We start from the raw sequence: 19751 nt of genomic DNA on the forward strand, positions 1-19751 counted from the left end.
TATCCCGTGTCCTGAATGTAACAGCGGTAATACCTAGCAGATGGTATATAATAATAGGAGAAAGTAGCAATAGTGGTATGTACTAGGAAAAATGTAGCATGGTAGCATATACTAAGAAAAAGGTAACGATAGCTGCATATACTTGAACATCCAGTCACTGGGATGATGCAAGATAACCAACTTGGGGTGCTGGCTGGCAAATCCCCAGAATAATAATGGATAGTAAATCCTTTGCATATTACAGAGTAACACTGCTAGGCCACTAGTCGTTCACCTCTGGCCATTGTGGGACGAGTTTCAGGTGCTATAAACCTAGCTCTCCGGTATTCTCAAGTAAGACATGGCCGAAAGGGGTTTGAATCGCCCTCCTAGGCCATCAACAACACCGTGTTTCGGCCATATTTGCATCAGCCGGCTTCCTCATTCATGCCGTGGGGACGAGCACTGTGCTGTCGTTGGCCTCAAAGGGTGCAGCTGGATCCTCAATGACCTGTCGTCCGTTATAGTTCAGCATGGATCTCTGGCCTCTGCTTCGAACCCGGAACGAATGCCAATCCGGGTATACTCGCAAGGCGGGGAGCATCCCTCCAGCTTCTGGCATGATGACCTGACCGCTCCGCCCGCTGAGGATTTGCTTCACGACTGCCTCGGCAATGGAGTCGGGCTCTTGTGACGGCAGCAGGAAGGGCGCACCCTGGTTGAAACCGGTGAACAGCGCCGTCTTGGACGCTCCAGGATGGACCACCACGGTGCGGACTTTGGGGGCGTTGTATCGAGTCTTGAGCTCAGCTGAAAGCCCTTCATGGAACGACATGGCTGCAGCCTTGGACGCGGCGTAGTCTACCAGGTTGGGGACCGTGACCCATGAGGCAAAGGATGTCACCGTCACGACCATGCCGTGGTTCTGAGCTACCATGTGCGGCAGGAAGGCCTTGGTCACCCAGAAAGGGGCCAAGGCGTTGACGTCAAACGTGAACCTCACATCCTCGGGCGTGGCATCTAGAATGGTCTTTCCGCGGACGACGCCGGCATTGTTGATTACAACCGTGGGATGCCCGATTTGGCCGATTACCTTTTCGGCGACGGCGGCCACGTTTGCTGGCGACCTAATGTCGCAGTAGAAGTGGTGGACTCTGGAGGCTGCAGGAAGTCAGCCCTGCAATGCAATGCAGCTGAAGACATGAGTGACGGAGTCGGTTGGACTTACAGGCCGTATATGTCATTCGCTGGACATCCAGCACCACCACCCTGACCTTGAGCTCGTCCAGCAGCTTCACTATCGAGGCGCCGATTCCTGCCGCGCCGCCCGTGATGAGCACAATCTCCTTGGACCAGTCATACCTGTCGCTGACCCAGTTGTTGCGGACTTTGTCTGAGAGCCAACCGCTGAGCCCACGAGCCACGGCAACGTAGAAGAGCAGCCTAAGCCTCCGAGCTGCCTTGGGATGCAGGATCGAGAGGTCTTGGCCCTTCTTGGTGTAGCGGGCAAGCAGAAGCAGAGGCAGCAGGAGGTTCGGATTCAGAAGTGTTCTGCGAATGAGCTTGAGAATCACGTCGGCGCACAGACCTTCACGCGGTAAGAAGCCCTTATGCATCGGCATGGCGATAGAAGAGGTGTGATGTGATACCGTGTAAGACGTAGAAGGTGAAGTGAAACTCTTATCTAGAAGCTTAGTCAACACCTAGATTGCCCTCTTTTGTGTGGCTTTTCCAGGGAATCTCGAAAAGAGCTCGCGTGCCTGGGTTGGGAGATGAATATATCATTGATGACGCTGCGCCGCAAAAGCTGCCAAGCATCCAGCCGATCCGACAGTGCGTACAAAGTAAACAATGCAATGTAACCACGACAGATTTCCTTTACTTTTTTTTTTTGTCTTGCTCTCCTTTGGTTTGAAAAGGACAGCGCGTTCTGGCATTTTAACAGCCGGTCAAGCCTAATATAACATTTCCAAACACGGCAGCACTAAAACTATCCTTGCCATGAGTTGCGCAATCCCGAGCATCTCATACGCTGCAACTACCGAGGTTTGACTTTTATCACAATGCGGGGAGCAGCCTTCTCAATTGTTCCAAGATGTTGAGGGCGAATCGACGTCCTTTAGTACTCCAAAGCACATACAGTAACAGCAGTTGAAGGATCAAATTGTCCCGTGTCTCCGTATTGAATGTCTCCCCCGCATTGCTCCAGCCAAGATTGGATCGCGTGCACGGGTAAAAGTAAACGAATAGATGGCAGCGCTATCACATGTTGGGGGTTGTATTGAAGCTAATGAACCAGGTGGAGAAGCTGGAGATGGACGAGTTTTTGTTGGCCGAAGCTCACGGCTCTGGTTTATTACCGCTTTGAGATGCCGTGGTGGGAAATGTCCAGCTAATGGTAGTGCATTGGCGTACGGAGCAACCAATTCCACTAACAGCGCCCTCTAAATCGCAGAATTTCCTAATGCGTCTTGCCGACGAACTGCTCGCCTCCAGCCCCGGTTTACCAAGATACTATCAACAGCATCACTTGGCAAACAGCTGGAGAGCTGGACACGGCAGAGCACTATTTGCGGATATCATTGCTAATTAGTTCATTGCTAGCCGGCGTGACTCTCTCGGAGGCCGGCGATTCACGAGAAGAAGCTCCGGCAACGGCCTCTTATCAGAGATTTAACTAGAGTCGGAGTCGCTCAACCGTTGTTTTAAACTCTTGATATCCTATCCGATCTACTACTCTACAGACTTAAGGGCAACCTAATCGGACATCACAAGCTGCACACATCGCCAGGGCCATTGGGATACTCGTCTTTAGACTAAACGGCCTATTACTTACAAGCTTGTTAAAGAGTGGGGGAAGAAACTAGCAATTGGGTGGGGGGCTTTTGTCTCTTTGATTGAAGAACAGCATATAGAGCTTTGGCTCTTCACTCATCCGCCACCATGAAGACTTCACGGCTCTCCCTCCTTCTAAGGCAATCTACATCAGCCCATCTGCGGCTGCAGTCAGCTCACCGTCTGCAGCGACGCAGTCTGAGCGCCGCCGCAGGCTCAAATGCTATCCGTGACCTCCTCAAGGTGTCCCCGGAGGTGTCCGATGCTATTGCAAACAACAAGCCCGTTGTTGCTCTGGAGTCGACCATTTACACCCATGGAGCCCTAGGAAAGGATCTGGCACGGGAGCATGAGGACCTGGTGCGCAGCACTGGCGGCATCCCGGCTATCATCGCCATTGTAGATGGCGTGCCGAAAGTGGGTGTTTCGACAGATGAGATTGTCCGGATGATTGAGGAGGAGGGCACGTCCAAGGCTTCACGAAGAGACATTGCCTACTTGGTTGGCATGGTAAGTCTGCGTCCTTTACGCCTTTTACAAGATACAGTCTTTGCTGACCACTTCACCAGGGCCTCGCAGGACGCAAGATGCACGGCGGTACAACAATCGCCGGCACCATGCTCTTGGCTCGACTAGCCGGTATCCGAGTCTTTGGAACCGGTGGTCTTGGTGGTGTCCACCGCGGCGGTGAAAACTCGTTGGACATCTCTGCCGACCTTACGGAGCTGGGAAGGACACGAGTTGCCGTCATCAGCAGCGGCTGCAAGGGTTTCTTGGATATCCCCCGCACATTGGAATATCTCGAGACTCAGGGAGCCCTGGTATCGACCTTTGCTGATGGACGCACCGGTAAGATTGATTTCCCAGCTTTCTGGGCAAGGGACAGTGGCGTCAAGAGCCCGTCCGTCGTCTACACCGAAAAGGAGGCCGCCGCCATCATTCTGGCTCAGGAAAAGCTCGGTATCGAGTCCGGCATGCTCTTTGCCAATCCCATCCCCGAGGAGTTTGGCGTTCCCTCACAGGAGATGCAGGATCACATTGAGCTGGCCGTAGCGGAGGCGAACGAAAAGGGCTTCACGGGCAGCGCCAACACCCCCTACGTTCTGCAGAGGCTAAAGGAGCTCACCGGCGAAAGGGCAGTCATTGCCAACAAACAACTGGTCCGTTCCAACATTGTTAGAGCGACCAACATCGCGGTGGAGCTGTCGCGCTTGCTGAGCAAGGGAACGAGCTCGTAAGTTTATTTTTAGGGGACATAGTTTGTATTTGTACTAGTATTTCACGTGGATGGCTCTAATCAGTAGATAGAAGTTCATCAGATCATAATGTGGCGTTTGCATCAAAGACCGAGAATAAACCTTTGGCTCCGCTGAGAGCAGATTCTAAAGCTGATATCCTTGTCGCTGGGTCGGTTGCTGTCGACCTTAGCTGTGATTATTCCAGTCTCAAGGGTGGCGATGGCCAGCCTCAACCCCATACGTCTAATCCTGCCAGCATAACCCAATCGATCGGCGGTGTGGGACACAATGTTGCCCTAGCTGCCCATCGAGCAAGCAGACAGGCTCAAGTCAAGTTTAGTAGCATGGTGGGCGATGACATGTAGGCAGGCTCTCACGTCTAGAAAGGATGCTTAAAATGCGATTCCGTTACTAACACTTATATAGTGCGGGTGCAACAGTTCTCTCAGCTTTGGAAGCCTCAGGACTCGATTCCACATATGTCAAGAAAATTGACCAGACGGAGCATCCTGGAAGTCGAACCGCTCAGTACGTCGCCATCAACGACAGCAGCAAGAACCTCGTCATGGCCATGGCAGACATGGGTATTTTCACGCAACACTTGTTCCCCGAAGACTGGAAATCAACCATCAAGGCGACAGATCCCAAGTGGTTAGTTGTGGATGGCAACTGGAGTCCCAAGGGCATAAGATCATGGATTCATTCGGCCAATGAGCACGGAAGCAAGGTCGCCTTCGAACCGGTCTCGGTTGAAAAATCCAAGAGCCTCTTTGGCCCCCAACGCGGAGTGCCAACACTCGGCGTCTACCCTAACCAAAGCGTCGACCTCTCTTCGCCCAACATCTACGAGCTCTCGGCCATGTACTCTGCCGCCAAGGATAACGGCTATCTAGACAGTCCGGACTGGTTCGAGGTTATCGATTCCTTTGGCATGCGTGGAGCCAGAGACCGGTTCGTCCGTCTCACATCAGTGGAGTTGACGGATGCCGGTGTACCTGTGCAGTCTATCCAATTACTTCCCTACATCCCGACATTAATCACAAAGCTCGGATCCAAGGGCGTCCTTCTGACCACCATTCTTGGGAAAGACGACCCTCGGCTTCGGGACCGAGAGAGTGACGAATACATCCTAACTCGATCATTTGATGGGAACCCTGCGATTGGCGGTATCTACATGCGGCTATTCCCTCCAGTCGAACATGTGGAAAATATAGTTTCCGTGAATGGCGTTGGAGATACGTTCCTTGGCGTCATGGTGTCGGGCCTTGCTCAGGGAGGAAGAGTGGACAAGCTGGTGGATGTTGCTCAGAGAGGAGCGGTGTACACGCTGAAGTGCGCAGAGTCTGTGAGCAAAGACGTTTCAAAATTGGAGAGCGAACTGGAAATAGTTGCATTGATGAAATAGATTTATTCATCAACAGCATAATGATAATGACGTAAATAAACATGAGATTAAAGGAACATGCAGGTTACATGTAATTGATGTGATGTTCAGCCTCGTCTTGGACGAGGTTGTGATGGCCCCGCCGCCCCACTTAGGCCTGCTTTGGCTGCAAGGCTGAGCTCCAGACCCAGAAAAAAATATTCGAAAAAAGATTCCCATTGAAATTTTGCAGGCCAAACCGATCAACCGCTGCTCAGCGCTTCCACATAGCCGCACAGTTCAGCAAATATGGCCCAGCCTCAAGACCCCGATTTCTCAGAGGACGAACTGTCCGAAAGCCCCTTGTCATCGGAAATTGACTCTGATAATGAATTCACAAGAAAGAAGAAGCCGGTGATTGCGCTGCAGGAGAAGGACTCTGATGAGGAAGACTTGGAACGATTGGTTTTCGGTAGCAAGGTCAGCTTTGGAGAGAGTCTTTTCAAGAACAATGGGCTGTTTGGAACGTCAGAGGAAAAGGAGGGAAAAGAATTGGAATTGGCCGATGCGGACACTGGTGGACTGGAAGATGTCGACGATGTCGATCTGTTCATGATTGATACCGCTCCGAGCGGCGCAGTCCCTCAGGCCCCAGCTGCTTCTGCTGCGAAGAAGTCAGAACAGGGCGATCCGGCCGCCTGGGAGGACAGCGATGACGAACGATTGGGAATTTCCCTTGCGAACCACACACGACTACGAAAACTGCGACTTACCGAGGCCGAGGACATTGTGAGCGGCACCGAGTACAGCAGAAGACTCCGACAGCGCTATCTCCAACTCCATCCTGCCCCTGCGTGGGCCAAGGACGCGGAGGGTCGCCCAACAAAGAGACGGCGGCGCTCGTCTGCTTCGTCTGGCTCTTCGGAGGAGAGCGGCAACGAGTCCGATGGCGAGGTGTCTGCCCAGCCTCTGGAAGAGTTCCTGCGAGATGTCAAGAGCCTGTCTGGAGCGGGCGGCCCCAAGAAGCGACGACTCAGGCCAGAAATTATCGACATCCAGAGGACACGAGAGATTTCGGACAAGCACCTTGCGCCTGTGGAGTGCCTGTCTTTCCACCCCGAGTTCCCTGTCCTGCTGTCGGCCAGTACCGCATCGGTGCTGTATCTACACCACATCGCCCCCGACGCCCACCCGGTGCCGAACCCCCGGTTAACCTCCGTACAAGTCAAGGGCGTCGACATTCGAAAAGCAGAGTTCCTGTATCCCGAAGGCGACAAGATCTTCATTGGTGGACGGAGGAAATACTTTCACCACTGGGACCTCAAGTCTGGCGTCGTGCAGAAGACGGCGCAGATTCTGGGCCACCGCCTGGAACACAAGACGATGGAGCGGTTCAAGCTGAGCCCCTGCGGAAGATACATGGCCATTATCGCATCGACCCGCAAAGGTGGCGGCATCGTCAACATTCTCAGCGTCAGCTCACTGCAGTGGATTGCCGCTGCTAGACTGTCCAGCAGAAATGGCATCGCGGACTTTGCGTGGTGGAGCACCGGAAATGGAATGACCATCTTGGGAAAAGACGGCCAGGTCGGCGAGTACAGCGTGGAGAGCAGAAGCTTCGTTGGCCTCTGGCGCGACGACGGTTGTATCGGCGGCATTGTCATTGCCCTCGGTGGTCATCAGGGCCCTGAACTGATTGGTGACGACCGCTGGGTGGCTATCGGCTCCAACACGGGCATCACCAACATCTACGACCGGACAGAGCTTCTCACCCTGGATGCCGACAAAAATATTGTCATCAAGGAGACGCCATCCCCCACACGTGTGTTTGAGCAGCTTGTCACGCCCATCACCGTGCTCACATTCTCCCCTGACGGCCAGCTCCTCGCGTTCGGCAGCAGGGCCGCAAAGGATGCTCTAAGGCTGGCGCACCTTCCGAGCTGCACAGTCTACAGGAATTGGCCGACGGCGCAGACACCGCTGGGGAGAATAACGACGGTGGCGTTTGGCAAGGAGAGCAGCTTGTTGGCGGTGGGTAATGATACGGGTAAAATTAGACTGTGGGAGATCAGGAATTAGACATTGATTGTTGTGAATACAAAATTCTGAGCGGATTGCTTGTTTTATTCGAGTTGCTATCTTGACTGAATTTCTCGCCCTCTGTGAACTCGTGCCGGTTTTTCAATGTCCTTAAAGGGTATTTTTTTCCTTTGTTCCTCACGCCTGATTCGTGAAAACGCCTTTAGCTCTTCTTCCCATGTCATAGTAAACGCCTTATTCAAGTATGGTCTTAAAATGAAATCTCTTCAAACAAGCTCCGCATCGCCATCTTCGACAAGAGCCTTGGCGCTGGACCACCTCATAATGAGTACATCCCCGTTTGCTGCCGGAAGAATAGTGTCGACATCCGTTCCCCTGCCAAAGACATCCTTCTCCCGTAGCAGACGAACGAAAACTGCAGTGTCCAGGTCCGGGGAATCAATCATACTGACATTGCCAGCCGTGTCGTTAAGATTTTGAAGACGCTGTGGAAAAGACGAGAGGAAGGACGAGAGGTAGTGGTTATGAAGAAGGGCTTGGTGTCTCGTTGCATAGGCCAGTTCGGTGGGAGAGAGGCGCTGTCTTAATTCTTCGGTTGAGAGGTAATGGAGAGTGTGTTTATCGATCTAAGAAAAGACGTATTAGATGTGTGAGACTTTTGCAGAGTATGGATGATCATCTCTACTCTCAGTCTGCTTGTGATCGACTTACTTTGGCTATTCGTGTTCTCAAATAACTCCGTACTAAAAACTTGTATCGTTCAAGCTCAGTCTGGATGACAATGAGAGCAAAGTTGGTCTTGGGATCCATGTCACCGGTCATGTCCTCAATCTTTTCAATCTGGGACTTGATCTTGGAGTTGACTCGCTCAAACAGGCCATCAGCAGGCCAACTAGGGTGCAAGACGACATGATTAGCAAACAGCAACAGCCTTATTTAAGACGACATGTATTCCAAGTCCAAAAACACATGTATGATGCCGAATATCTAAGTAGGTAGATACTCACTTGAGCAGCTCTGGCGCTGATCTCTCGGCGACCCAAAGGCGCGTCAAGGCCTGCAAGTCTCGAGTCTCGAGCGGGATGCCATGAGAGGCGGGATCAACCTCTCGGAGGATATCATCGATATCCATGGCGGATGATGTTCCGGGGTGTCCTTGTCTCTCGGACCTCGGGGTATCAATCTCAAAGGACGGTCCCCAAAGTGAAGCCAGCGCTCCGGCCCTTGATTGAAACTTCAGGTTGGAGCACAGGGCTCTGTGGTGGGGTTCTGGTCTGCCTTAGTTCAATCTACATGTCCAGATTCGGTCCATATGTGGTATGTGGAGGTACCGAGTACATATGTTGGGGTAGACGCGAAGTCGCTGTGAGCGGGCGCTGCAGGGCTGCTATAGCAGGTTCGATTTAGCGAACTTGTAGCTGTTCGTTCTGAGCCTCTAAGTTTGCGTGTATCCAAGTAGAGGTCAAATTTGATGAAAGATCTCACGCGTCATTCTCCCTGCATAAGAAAGAATTAAACAAATCATCAACAGAGGCTCTAATCATCCATTGTGATGGAATCACAGTGGAATGAAATCAATTGCTAATTGCGAATTGAGCAAAGCCTAATGTGGCAACTCGATACTAATCTAAAGCAGTACTGGTATGATGCACCTCCAAAGCTGAATTGGGTTTACCACCCAATCCTTGGGCCGAGGCAAGTCTCCATCCCTATAAGGTGGTGCCTGAATCTGTATAAAGCAGTGACACCCCAATTCTGGGGTAAATGGCTTTTATTGCCAAGAAACTATCTCTTTAACAATTGAGCAAAAGAGCAGGCCATCTTCTTGTTTTGTTCATTATATACATTCACTAGATTCATAATTCATCTTTCATAAAAGCAACAATGGCAGACGAAGATGGCGATGGCCCCCAGCCTTATGCTGCCTACCTGCGGGCCATTCTCCAAAAGGGCCTGCTGGCCAACGAGCTGCCCATCGTGACAACAAATCCAAACTCGCTCGAAGAGCAGGCCAAGCAGAAGATGACCAAGGCGGGCTTCGATTACATCAAAGGCGGAGCTGGTGAAGCGGCAACAATGGATGCCAATCGCCTTGCTTTCCGCCAGTGGAAGATTATTCCTCGTGTCTTGAAGCCTACGACTCCGCGTGATCTGAGTGTCACCATCTTTGGCCAGAAATTTGGTACGTAAAAAGAAATATCATGAGTTGCCGTCTTTTTCTAGCATTTCTTGTAAACGGAATAAACATAAGCTAATCAGTTGGTAAAGACGTTCCCATTCTCATGGCGCCTGTTGGTGTCAATTCACTATTCCACCCGGACAAAGAGATTGGAGTTGCTCAGGCCTGTGCCGAGTTACGTGTCCCTTTTACCTTGAGCACAGCTGCTGAATCTACGTTTGAAGAAATCGCGGCTGCAGCTCCAGAATCGCCAAAGTGGTTTCAACTATACTGGCCCAATGACGAAGAGATCACAGCCTCGCTCCTCAAGAGAGCCAAAGAGAATGGCTTCACAGCGCTTGTGGTAACTCTGGATACTTGGACACTTGCTTGGAGGCCATATGACCTTGATACGGCTAATGTTCCCTTCCTCCTCGGTCAAGGAGACCGAATCGGCTTCTCTGATCCTGTCTTTAGGCGCAAGTTTGCCGAGATGAGCGATGGTGGAACTCCCGAAGAAAACATGCTTCAAGCGGCTATGTACTGGATTGGAGAGACTTACTCTGGGACATCTCGTTCTTGGGAGGATCTCAAGATTCTTAGAAAGCACTGGGATGGGCCCATCGTCCTCAAGGGCATTCTCAGTGTCGAAGATGCTGAGCTGGCTGTCGAGCACGGCATGGACGGAATCATTGTCAGCAATCACGGCGGCCGACAAATTGATGGTGCTATAGCAACTTTGGACGCCCTCCCTGAAATCGTTGATGCTGTCGGCAGCAAGATTACCGTCATGATGGACTCTGGCATTCGCACCGGCGCCGACGTTGTCAAGGCTCTGGCTCTTGGTGCCAAGGCCGTCTTTGTTGGGCGACCAGTGGTTTATGGACTAGGTATTAATGGTAAAGAAGGTGCCGAGGCAGTGTTGGCCGGATTACTGGCCGATCTTGACTTAACCATGGGGTTTGCTGGAGTCAAGAACATTGCAGAAATAAAGAGATCGATGCTGCGAAAGATTCAACATTCTGGAGATGTCAAGTCAAATCTTTGAAGAATTCTATCTATACAACAATGCAGAACAAGCGAGCGTATGGCTCAATCATATAGACGATTTACTATAGTCTACATGTATTCATTACGACTGATGATAGAATTGTACATATCTATACACATTTAAATACCAGATTCCTCACATATTTCACTCTAAGTCTTTTTCCATACCACACACAACAGAGAAGTTGTAAAACTACCATCATGGCTTCCAATTCTTAGCCGCCAAGTCCTGCACTTAGAATCTTCTGGGTACCGCTAAGAAAAGGACTACTCTTGTTTCTTCACAAACTCGGCTGTCTGCTCTTTTCCAATAGGCGCGGATCCATTGGCTTTTGTATAAGCCCAATTGAGAATGCGAGATGAAGCGAAAACGAGCACTCCGGTAAAAGAGTGAAGAAGCAATTGCTGGGGAGTGTTGAGGACTTCAAGCAGAGGGTATGGATACCTTCAAAAGATGTCAGCTTCTCATCACTTATAAGAACCAGCAACAAACGTACCATCCATTTCTGCTGTGGCAATAATCAACCCAGCATTTATACCCGAAGGCGAAGGCAGCACTGAGAGCCGCAAGCCCAGAGGTGGATAATGTCCAGGGCGGGCTAAACAAAATGTAATCCAAGCTTTGAAAGATTGCCGGCGCAAGATGGAAGCCCAAGTTAAGAAGTAAGGGAAGCTTGAAACCAGCCTGGACTATGAGATTGCGCCGCATCGCAACGATTTCCCAGTATAAAACGGTAACAGTAATTTCGAGAGGCGCACCCAGGACAGATATTGCGTTCTTAATATTGAATATGGCCGAGCTTGAAGTAATGTCGGCCAGAGCTCCTAAGGCAAAGGAGACTGTGGACAAGCCCAAACCAATGTTGGTGATGTACTGGAAGTGCCATCCAAAGCCATTTGTTCGTGGATATTTCCAGCGTGTCAGACAGTAGAAGCAATAGGCGAAGTCAGCAGTACCGAGTAAGTGAAAGAGGAGAGACAGTCTACGGGATGGAGATGAGAATTGCTGGAGCGGATGTCGAGCCATTGTGTTATGACTGAAAAGTTGTGATGAGTATTCTAATATGCGTATTGATTGTAAGTTGAATTGATATCAATATTGTAGATTCTGGGAATAAGTGCTTTACATGTACTTACATCGACGTTCTGAGCAGTGGAGGATTTTCATCCCTCGGCTTAGAACGGGTATATATAAGATACACATCCATTGATACCTATATATACGCCAAGTATGCTTACTGTGAGCGGCATTTTAGTAAACCTTATTGATCCGAGCCATCGTTGTTTGATTTGTCTTATTTATTACATGAAAGACACTCCTTGGATCTAGACAGAGTTGTAAGAGTGGAAACACCAAGCATTTGTATAGTAATCAGATGACTTTTCCGGCTCCTTCCCGAGGATTAACTCCATAATTAAGCATTTCAATTAGATAGATTAATATCAAAAATTTTACTTTGGCGTTTCTCTAGAAATTATGAGTGACACTTTTCGTCTTGGTGCTTGTATCACCGCTGTTAGGAAACAAGTACATGTAGCGTGTATGATGTCTAGTATCTAACTACTCCTACTATGAGCAGACTATGGATCGTTAAAGTATATATGTATTCAGTATACTCAATAAATGATGTTAAAATACCGTATAGAATTAATGCATGGATGTAGTCTTACATCGATATCACTACGCTCTTATGAAGGGACAGTGTGAAATACAGTGCGAATTACTCACGGTATCCATCCGAAAATGCGAATCACCTACATACAAGGCTGCAGCTCACAGCCAATGCTCAAAGCTAATTCGCCCACTCCATCGCAGCTCTCCAACACGCTTTCAGCCTTCCCAACCCGCGACAGGCCATTGCTCTCGACGGCATTGAACCTCTGATTCTCGGAGAAATTCCATATCATCTCGAATTATTGGCGACCATGGCTGATTCTGCAGCTGAAGACGACAACCGCTCGCAGAAACGCAGCCATGCAGAGTATGCAGAGCAAGACGGCTCGGGTAAGGGCAATCTTTCGCTTTGGATTCAATAATCGTACGCGAGGCTAACTTACGTGATTCTCCTCTTGATAGACTCCTCGTCGGATGACGACATGGGACCGCAGCTCCCTACCGAAGCCCCAAAGAAGAAGCGCCGCGTCTTGCCTTACGAAAAGCTATACATCTCTGCGCTGCCAAAGTCTGCCCGATATTCGAAATCGCTGATGCACAAAGAGCAGGTGCTCTTTGCTACGTGGACCCCCTTGACCGAGTTCCTCATTACATCGTCTACCGATGGCGTTGTAAAGTTCTGGAAGAAGATTGGACAGGGCATCGAGTTTGTCAAGCAATTCAAAGCACACAATGGCACCATCACCTCTGTCTCGGTGAGTCGAGACGGGCGAAGCTTTGCGACTGCTGGCGACGACGAAACCATTAAGATTTTCGACGTCTTCACCTTTGACTTGCTTTCCATGATCACCTTGAAATATGTTCCCAAGTGCGTTTGCTGGGTTCACAAAAAGGGGGCGTCTTTTCCTCTTTTGGCTGTGTCGGAGGAGGCCAAGCCATTGATACACATTTACGACGGTCGGGGCGAGCAGGAGGATGCGATTCACACGATAAAGGGCCTGCACCGGAGTCCAGTTCATCTTATGGCGTTCAATGACGAATATGATTGTGTTGTTTCGGCAGATGAGAACGGCATGGTTGAATACTGGCAGCCTAGCGGAACCTACGAGAAACCCAGCAACGTCTTCGAATACAAAAGCTCGACGAACCTATTTGACTTCAAGAAGGCCAAATCCGTGCCGACATGCCTCACAATATCACCCAACGGGAAGAGCCTTGCAGCATTTTCATTGCCAGACCGGAAAATACGCATCTTTGACTTTGCGACGGCCAAGCTGCATAGAACCTACGACGAATCGCTCCAAGTCGCTGAGGATATGCAACGAGCGGGCACAACAGCACAGAAGCTGGATAATGTGGAATTTGGCAGGCGGCTGGCTCAGGAGCGGGAAATTGAGTCCCAGACCATGAGAAACAGATCAAACGTCATTTTTGACGAGTCGGGGAACTTTATCCTCTACGGTTCAATGGTGGGAATTAAGGTCCTCAACACGTATACGAATCAGGTTGTCAAGGTCTACGGCAAAGATGAAAACTTTCGCGCCGTGAACCTGGGCATGTACCAAGGGCAGCCTCAGAAGAAGGGTATCGTGTCAGTCGAGATGGGTGCTTCGAGCAACCCGCTTTTGCAGGAGTCAGAAGCTCGCGATCCGATTCTGGTCGCCACGGGCGTCGGCAAAGCTCGATTCTACATGTTTACAAATGAGGAGGAGATATCCAAGTCGACGCGAGACGTCCAAAACGAGAAGCCTACTGTGCTGGGAGGCAAGGATAAAGCGCAGGCGGCCAAGAAGGTCGAGACTGGCACCGGTGCCATACTACACACTACATATGGTGATATTTATATCCGCCTCTTCCCCGACGCTGCGCCCAAGGCGGTGGAGAATTTTGTCACACACGCAAAGCGCGGTTACTACAACAACACAATATTCCACCGTGTGATTAAAAAATTCATGATTCAGGGCGGCGATCCCCTTGGCGATGGCACTGGCGGCGAGAGTATTTGGGGGCGCGACTTTGAGGATGAGTTTAGCAGCCTGAAACACGACAAGCCTTACACGGTGAGCATGGCGAATGCAGGTCCTAATACGAATGCCAGCCAGTTTTTCATAACTACAGAGAAGACTGTAAGTATTGAACCAAGAAGATTTTGATTGATGAGAAAGAGATGAGAAAGCTGACTCTGTATTGCGCATAGTCTTGGCTGGATGGAAAACACACCATTTTCGGACGTGCGACACAGGGCTTGGATGTGATTCATAAGATTGAGAATACGAGAGCACACAAGGAGAGGCCAGAGGAGGATATCAAGATTCTCAACATTGATGTCATGTAGATTTGCAACTTGCCTAGTGTTGGAGCAAGCGGTCATACTGCTTTTTTTGTTTTTATTTGCCATAGCACGAACGATATCACACAGCGTTTGTACAGTGATAGGGTTTCATCGAACACAAAGGTACTAATTACGGTAAGAGGTAGATGATCAAGGCAATGTTGCAAAATGAGATATTACATCTGTCCTCACTCTACGAATATTTCGAACAATATGAATCAGCTCTTGTCCTCTGTCTTACGAAGACCTGTAGGGCGAGAATGTGCACCAAGGGCGTAAGGCTGCCACCCCTGTCATGTCAATGTCAATAATAAGCCAATCACACGATTCCAATTCTCCACGTCAAACGACAAGCTCGCACAAAGCACCGACGTCGGACCACAGAGCTAGAGTGAGTAATTCAGGGCTGACTTTTAGTGGGAGCGGCAGCCGCTGCCGGGGACGACAATCATTTGCAATTGCATGTGGGAGAGTGGGATAATACCAGCAGTGGCGTCTTAGTAGTTGCATGCATTTCAAGCGCACATGCAGGTGGCCTGAGCTGCTATTTTCGGCACTTTAAGAACTGGAGCTCAATTTCTGGATAGCTGTCAAAATATTCATTCATTTATATTCACATCTATACCCCAAGGAGACGAAGCAAAAAGAGGTTGAGAGTAGAAGCTTCTTCGAAGTATACTTGCATCGGTTCCCAATCAAGCCACCGCCAATATCCTGTCAATCAGCTTCTATTGACGTCACTCAACCCTCCATCTACAACTTTTTTTACTTTTTTTTTTCCCTCCTCTCCAATTTGGAGTACAGTCACCTCTCTATCGTCCTCTCTTCTTCTTCCGTCACTCCAGCTTTTGGCTAAGAGTACGATTTCATCATGTCTACCGTATGTGTGCTCTAACCCCCAATTGGCGCTGTCCATCTCCAGCTCTTGTCCTTTGCCTGTTTAGTGAGTGACTCACCAGACCCTTCTAGTTCTACATCGAGAATAAAAATGTCGGCAACCAGGCCGACTCAGAAGATTGGCGCAGTAAGTCTATCCTCCTATAGAATCATGCACATAAATTCGTATTTACTGAATCGATCCAATCTTAGTTCGCGGCTACAACCCTCTAACCCCTCCCGATCTGCTACAACACGAGATTCCGCAGACGGCAGAATCAAAAAAGACAGTCATCGAGGGTCGCAATGAGGCCGTAGCGATTGTCAATGGCAAGGACCCGAAGCACCGCCTTCTCATTGTCGTCGGCCCTTGCTCGATCCATGACCCCGCCGCTGCACTCGCCTACTGCGATCTGCTCCTCCAGGCCAAGGAGAAGCACAAGGATGAGCTGCTCATCGTCATGCGCTCGTACCTCGAGAAGCCTCGTACGACCGTCGGCTGGAAGGGTCTGATCAACGACCCAGATATCGACGGTAGCTTCAAGATTAACAAGGGTTTGAGATTGTCACGCCAGCTCTTCGTCGACCTGACGAGCAAGGGCATGCCCATTGCCAGTGAGATGCTGGATACCATCTCTCCTCAGTTCTTGGCCGATCTTCTCAGCGTTGGCGCCATTGGTGCGCGCACAACGGAGAGCCAGCTGCACCGTGAGCTGGCAAGTGGACTGAGTTTCCCAGTTGGCTTCAAGAACGGCACCGATGGCTCACTCGGCGTTGCCATTGACGCCATGGGCGCCGTGAAGCACCCTCACCACTTCCTCTCGGTCACCAAGCCTGGTGTTGTCGCCATTGTTGGCACAACGGGTAATGATGACTGCTTCGTCATCCTGCGCGGCGGTACCAAGGGCACCAACTATGATCCTGAGAGCATCGCCGAGGCCAAGGCTTCTCTGGACAAGAAGGGAGCTCCTCCCAGGTTGATGGTCGACTGCAGCCACGGAAACTCACTGAAGAACCACAAGAACCAGCCCAAGGTTGCCAGCGTCGTCGCCGAGCAGGTTGCCAAGGGCGAGACTGCTATCATGGGTCTCATGATTGAGAGCAACATTGGCGAGGGTGAGTACTCCCACGAGAAAACTCGAATTCTTCGTTTTCAAAGCTTGTGCTAACTTAAATATAATAGGTAACCAAAAGGTACCAGAGGAGGGCAAGTCCGGTCTCCAGTACGGCGTCAGTATCACAGATGCTTGCATCCACTGGGCAGATACTGAGGTGGTGCTTGACAATTTGGCCGAGGCCGTGAAGCAAAGACGAAAGGTTTTGGGAGTCAGCATCTAAGTGTCCAAAACTTGTGCAATCTCCATACCTCCCGTCCTGTCACGGACATGCAGCAGTTTGCCAAGCCAGTTGATTGCTTGCCATTATGATGCCAGCGTGTGAAGTTTTGCCCTGTTACGGGTTAGATGTGGTGCAATGAGTGTTCTCTTTTTCTACATGGGGCTTGATGGAGGGCCAGGCATGGGTTGCGTAAAAAACGCCTCCTTGGATGTATATATACATAACAAAAGTTTCAGGGTGTCTTTTTGGTACACCACAGCCAATTCCAAGGCTAGAGAGATGATGGATTTGTCGAAAATGTGTACATGAGAGAAATGGTTCAAAAATTGAATAAGGTGAATGAAAATGAAACAAATTCTGGTGAATGCAAAAATGGCGCGGAAAATAATTGACAGACACATGAATATGCTGCCATTTCCATACATGAAGCCATCACCACGGCCTTGCCTTTTGGGGCTCACACTGTGCGACGCAGCAAGGCCCCCTAGCTTGATCCAGCCAAGCATCAGCGAGGCTATGTATGTACTTTTAGACGGTATGCTGGGCAAGCAAGCGCAGCCAGGCCAATTTTCCGACGACGCAGGACGACACTCTCTTTATTCCAAACCTACGCATCAGCCATCAATTGATCCCTCGCCAGCGCAAGGGCATCGCGCGCTCCCTCGATTTCCTTTTCTTTTGCCTTCAAGGCTCTTGACTTCTTCTTTTTCTCCTCCCTGATCTTTTTCTAAAACTGTAATACAGAGCGCTACTGCTCTTTTCTACGCGACCCGCCATCTTACTCCCACCGCAGCAACACGCGCCAAACCACCATGGCGCCAAACTACTCGCCCCCAGACTCGCCATTATCGTCAGCAATGGACTCGTCAGAGCCATACGAAGAAGATCTCCACGATGACGAAACGACGCTGCGGCCGTCCAAACGCCAAAAAGTCGAGGCCGGCTCGACAACATCGTCGGCCGTGATCCCCGATGCCGAGCACGAGCCGGTGCCAGAACCCGATCCTCTCGAGGGCATGTCGGACGTATCGTCGGACACGTCAGGCGACATCCCGAGCTCCCCCGTGAACGCAAGGCTGGAGGAGGAAGACTTCCAGGACCAGGTGACCATCTGCGACTGGGACGGCTGCCCTGCAGGAGACCAGGGCAACATGGACAAGCTGGTTGAGCACATTCACAATTCGCACATTGAGAACCGTCAGAAGAAGTACACGTGCGAATGGCGAAGCTGCAACCGAAAGGGCTTGCCTCATGCCAGTGGCTATGCCTTGAAGGCTCACATGCGGAGCCACACCAGAGAGAAGCCCTTTTACTGCTATCTGCCTGGTATGTGTCTTTTGGAGAGAGATATCCCTTGTGCTTTTCTCCTTTTTAGATTCGCAGCTCCTCCATACAATATCGTCCGTCATATTAACTAATTGCTCAACAGAATGCGACCGCTCATTTACGAGGTCCGATGCTCTAGCTAAACACATGCGCACCGTTCACGAAACCGAAGCTCTCCGACCATCCGACCCTGTGCCCAAATCGATGCAATCAGGGCCCACAGGTCGGACCGGAAAGCTCAAAATCATCATCAAAACTCCCCAATCGCAATCCGCCGGACAAGACGACGGAGATGACGCCAACGGCGAGGTTCCTCCGTCAGAGTGCTTTACGGCACTCACCTCGGAGCTCTTCACCGAAGATGAGCTCGAACTTCCCCTCGCCAAGCTATGGCGCAAGTGCCACTGGGAGGCGACATGGGCAGAGGAGGTTGGAGAGGCGCTCAAGAACGAGTGCAAGCAGTGGGAGGATCTCTACTACAAGGAGTGGCTCGAGAAGGAGGTTCTGCTGGCGCAGGTCATCCAGAGCGAGGTGGACTGGCATGAGCGCCGCCAAGCCATCATCTCTGGCGCTGCTGATGTCCAGCTCCCCAGCAGCACGGAGGAAAGAGATGAAGAGGCTGGCAATGGCGTTCACAAAGAAGCCGTCTCCGCGACTGCTGACAAGGAATAGAAGCTTGAGAGACGCAGTCTTCCGCGGGAATTTGTGTTTTTGCAATATGGTAAACGCTGGATGTAGAAATTTCGGTGAATAGGACCATCGGACGGGGCTGGAAGGGATTGAAGCAAAAAGATGGGCGTGCATGTAGAATGCAACGGGGAGTTTTGGGAGTTTTTATCAGAGGACACGCAAAAGCGGGCTGAGAAGCAACCGTAATCTTGATCTTCTTCTCTTTTTATTTTCTTTTACTATCAAGTATCTTGTTTGTTTTCTTATTGCTTTTACTTTGCGCTTCTTTACTCTCTGGACCAGCATGGGAGTCCAACTCTAGATACATAGTATGCAGGGAAGCAGAAGGCGATGTGCTCTCGGGTTTTTCCTTGGTCGCATGGTGTAAGATAGCAATGGAACATACCAAAGGATGATTCAACATGGCTTATTTGCTTTGTCCATACTAATACAATACTTGATATCTACTAGGCATCTTTATTCGACTGCTTTCACTATCTCAGCATCACTTCTATCCTTAATAATTAGCAGATGAGATGCAGCCTCTCGTCTTCTCTACCCGCTGTAATTATCACATCCATAGGTAAGTAATAAATAAAGCAAGCCACCGTCCAAATAAAAATAATATTCTATCAGCTTCAACCACCCAAATAACCATACCAACAAATATCAAAGTACCAACTTTCTTAATAATGCTTCCAGGTTCCTCGGAAAAACAATCCAAGGCGGGACCCCCCTCCAAAATCCCAACCCGCCGATTTCGCATCCCCACTAAATCTTTCAAAGTTCCGCTGCGCTGCGTTCATACTTTCGTCCCTTCATTTTCTCTAGTACAAAACGGATTTGAAATCCTCGCCTTTTTATTTGCGCGGCGCCCCAGACTCAGCTTCCATTATATCCCTGAGATACAAAAAGGAAGATACTCCAAGTTC

General features: G+C 50.2%; 9 protein-coding genes across 9 annotated transcripts; 6 read left to right on the top strand and 3 right to left on the bottom strand.

Annotated features, from left to right (window-relative positions):
* Window positions 1–424: 424 nt before the first annotated feature.
* On the bottom strand, window positions 425–1601 carry T069G_07072 (short chain dehydrogenase domain-containing protein; the record flags this gene model as incomplete). The annotated part of the gene is made up of 2 exons (XM_056174282.1): window positions 425–1140; window positions 1208–1601. The coding sequence occupies 2 exons, from the start codon at window positions 1599–1601 to the stop codon at window positions 425–427; spliced, it is 1110 nt and encodes a 369-aa protein (XP_056027861.1).
* A 1321-nt stretch (window positions 1602–2922) lies between these two features.
* Window positions 2923–5457, top strand: T069G_07073 (indigoidine synthase A like protein domain-containing protein; the record flags this gene model as incomplete). Its single annotated transcript, XM_056174283.1, has 4 exons — window positions 2923–3324; window positions 3384–4048; window positions 4123–4413; window positions 4479–5457. The coding sequence occupies 4 exons, from the start codon at window positions 2923–2925 to the stop codon at window positions 5455–5457; spliced, it is 2337 nt and encodes a 778-aa protein (XP_056027862.1).
* Window positions 5458–5724: 267 nt separating this feature from the next.
* Window positions 5725–7494, top strand: T069G_07074 (uncharacterized protein; the record flags this gene model as incomplete). Its single annotated transcript, XM_056174284.1, has 1 exon — window positions 5725–7494. One exon carries the CDS (start codon window positions 5725–5727, stop codon window positions 7492–7494), a length of 1770 nt encoding a protein of 589 aa, XP_056027863.1.
* Window positions 7495–7721: 227 nt separating this feature from the next.
* Window positions 7722–8587, bottom strand: T069G_07075 (GINS complex protein domain-containing protein; the record flags this gene model as incomplete). The annotated part of the gene is made up of 3 exons (XM_056174285.1): window positions 7722–8081; window positions 8167–8347; window positions 8463–8587. The coding sequence occupies 3 exons, from the start codon at window positions 8585–8587 to the stop codon at window positions 7722–7724; spliced, it is 666 nt and encodes a 221-aa protein (XP_056027864.1).
* Window positions 8588–9339: 752 nt separating this feature from the next.
* Window positions 9340–10661, top strand: T069G_07076 (FMN-dependent dehydrogenase domain-containing protein; the record flags this gene model as incomplete). The annotated part of the gene is made up of 2 exons (XM_056174286.1): window positions 9340–9637; window positions 9724–10661. 2 exons carry the CDS (start codon window positions 9340–9342, stop codon window positions 10659–10661), a joined length of 1236 nt encoding a protein of 411 aa, XP_056027865.1.
* Window positions 10662–10930: 269 nt separating this feature from the next.
* On the bottom strand, window positions 10931–11690 carry T069G_07077 (FAR-17a/AIG1-like protein domain-containing protein; the record flags this gene model as incomplete). Its single annotated transcript, XM_056174287.1, has 2 exons — window positions 10931–11108; window positions 11161–11690. The coding sequence occupies 2 exons, from the start codon at window positions 11688–11690 to the stop codon at window positions 10931–10933; spliced, it is 708 nt and encodes a 235-aa protein (XP_056027866.1).
* An 899-nt stretch (window positions 11691–12589) lies between these two features.
* On the top strand, window positions 12590–14613 carry T069G_07078 (cyclophilin type peptidyl-prolyl cis-trans isomerase/CLD domain-containing protein; the record flags this gene model as incomplete). The annotated part of the gene is made up of 3 exons (XM_056174288.1): window positions 12590–12668; window positions 12741–14404; window positions 14476–14613. 3 exons carry the CDS (start codon window positions 12590–12592, stop codon window positions 14611–14613), a joined length of 1881 nt encoding a protein of 626 aa, XP_056027867.1.
* An 868-nt stretch (window positions 14614–15481) lies between these two features.
* On the top strand, window positions 15482–16824 carry T069G_07079 (DAHP synthetase I family domain-containing protein; the record flags this gene model as incomplete). Its single annotated transcript, XM_056174289.1, has 4 exons — window positions 15482–15490; window positions 15580–15634; window positions 15700–16602; window positions 16670–16824. 4 exons carry the CDS (start codon window positions 15482–15484, stop codon window positions 16822–16824), a joined length of 1122 nt encoding a protein of 373 aa, XP_056027868.1.
* An 812-nt stretch (window positions 16825–17636) lies between these two features.
* T069G_07080 (zinc-finger double domain-containing protein) lies at window positions 17637–18822 on the top strand (the record flags this gene model as incomplete). The annotated part of the gene is made up of 2 exons (XM_056174290.1): window positions 17637–18150; window positions 18254–18822. 2 exons carry the CDS (start codon window positions 17637–17639, stop codon window positions 18820–18822), a joined length of 1083 nt encoding a protein of 360 aa, XP_056027869.1.
* Between the last annotated feature and the right edge of the window lie 929 nt (window positions 18823–19751).

This window comes from Trichoderma breve, chromosome 4 (assembly GCF_028502605.1).
Source record: "Trichoderma breve strain T069 chromosome 4, whole genome shotgun sequence".
NCBI lineage: Eukaryota > Fungi > Ascomycota > Sordariomycetes > Hypocreales > Hypocreaceae > Trichoderma > Trichoderma breve.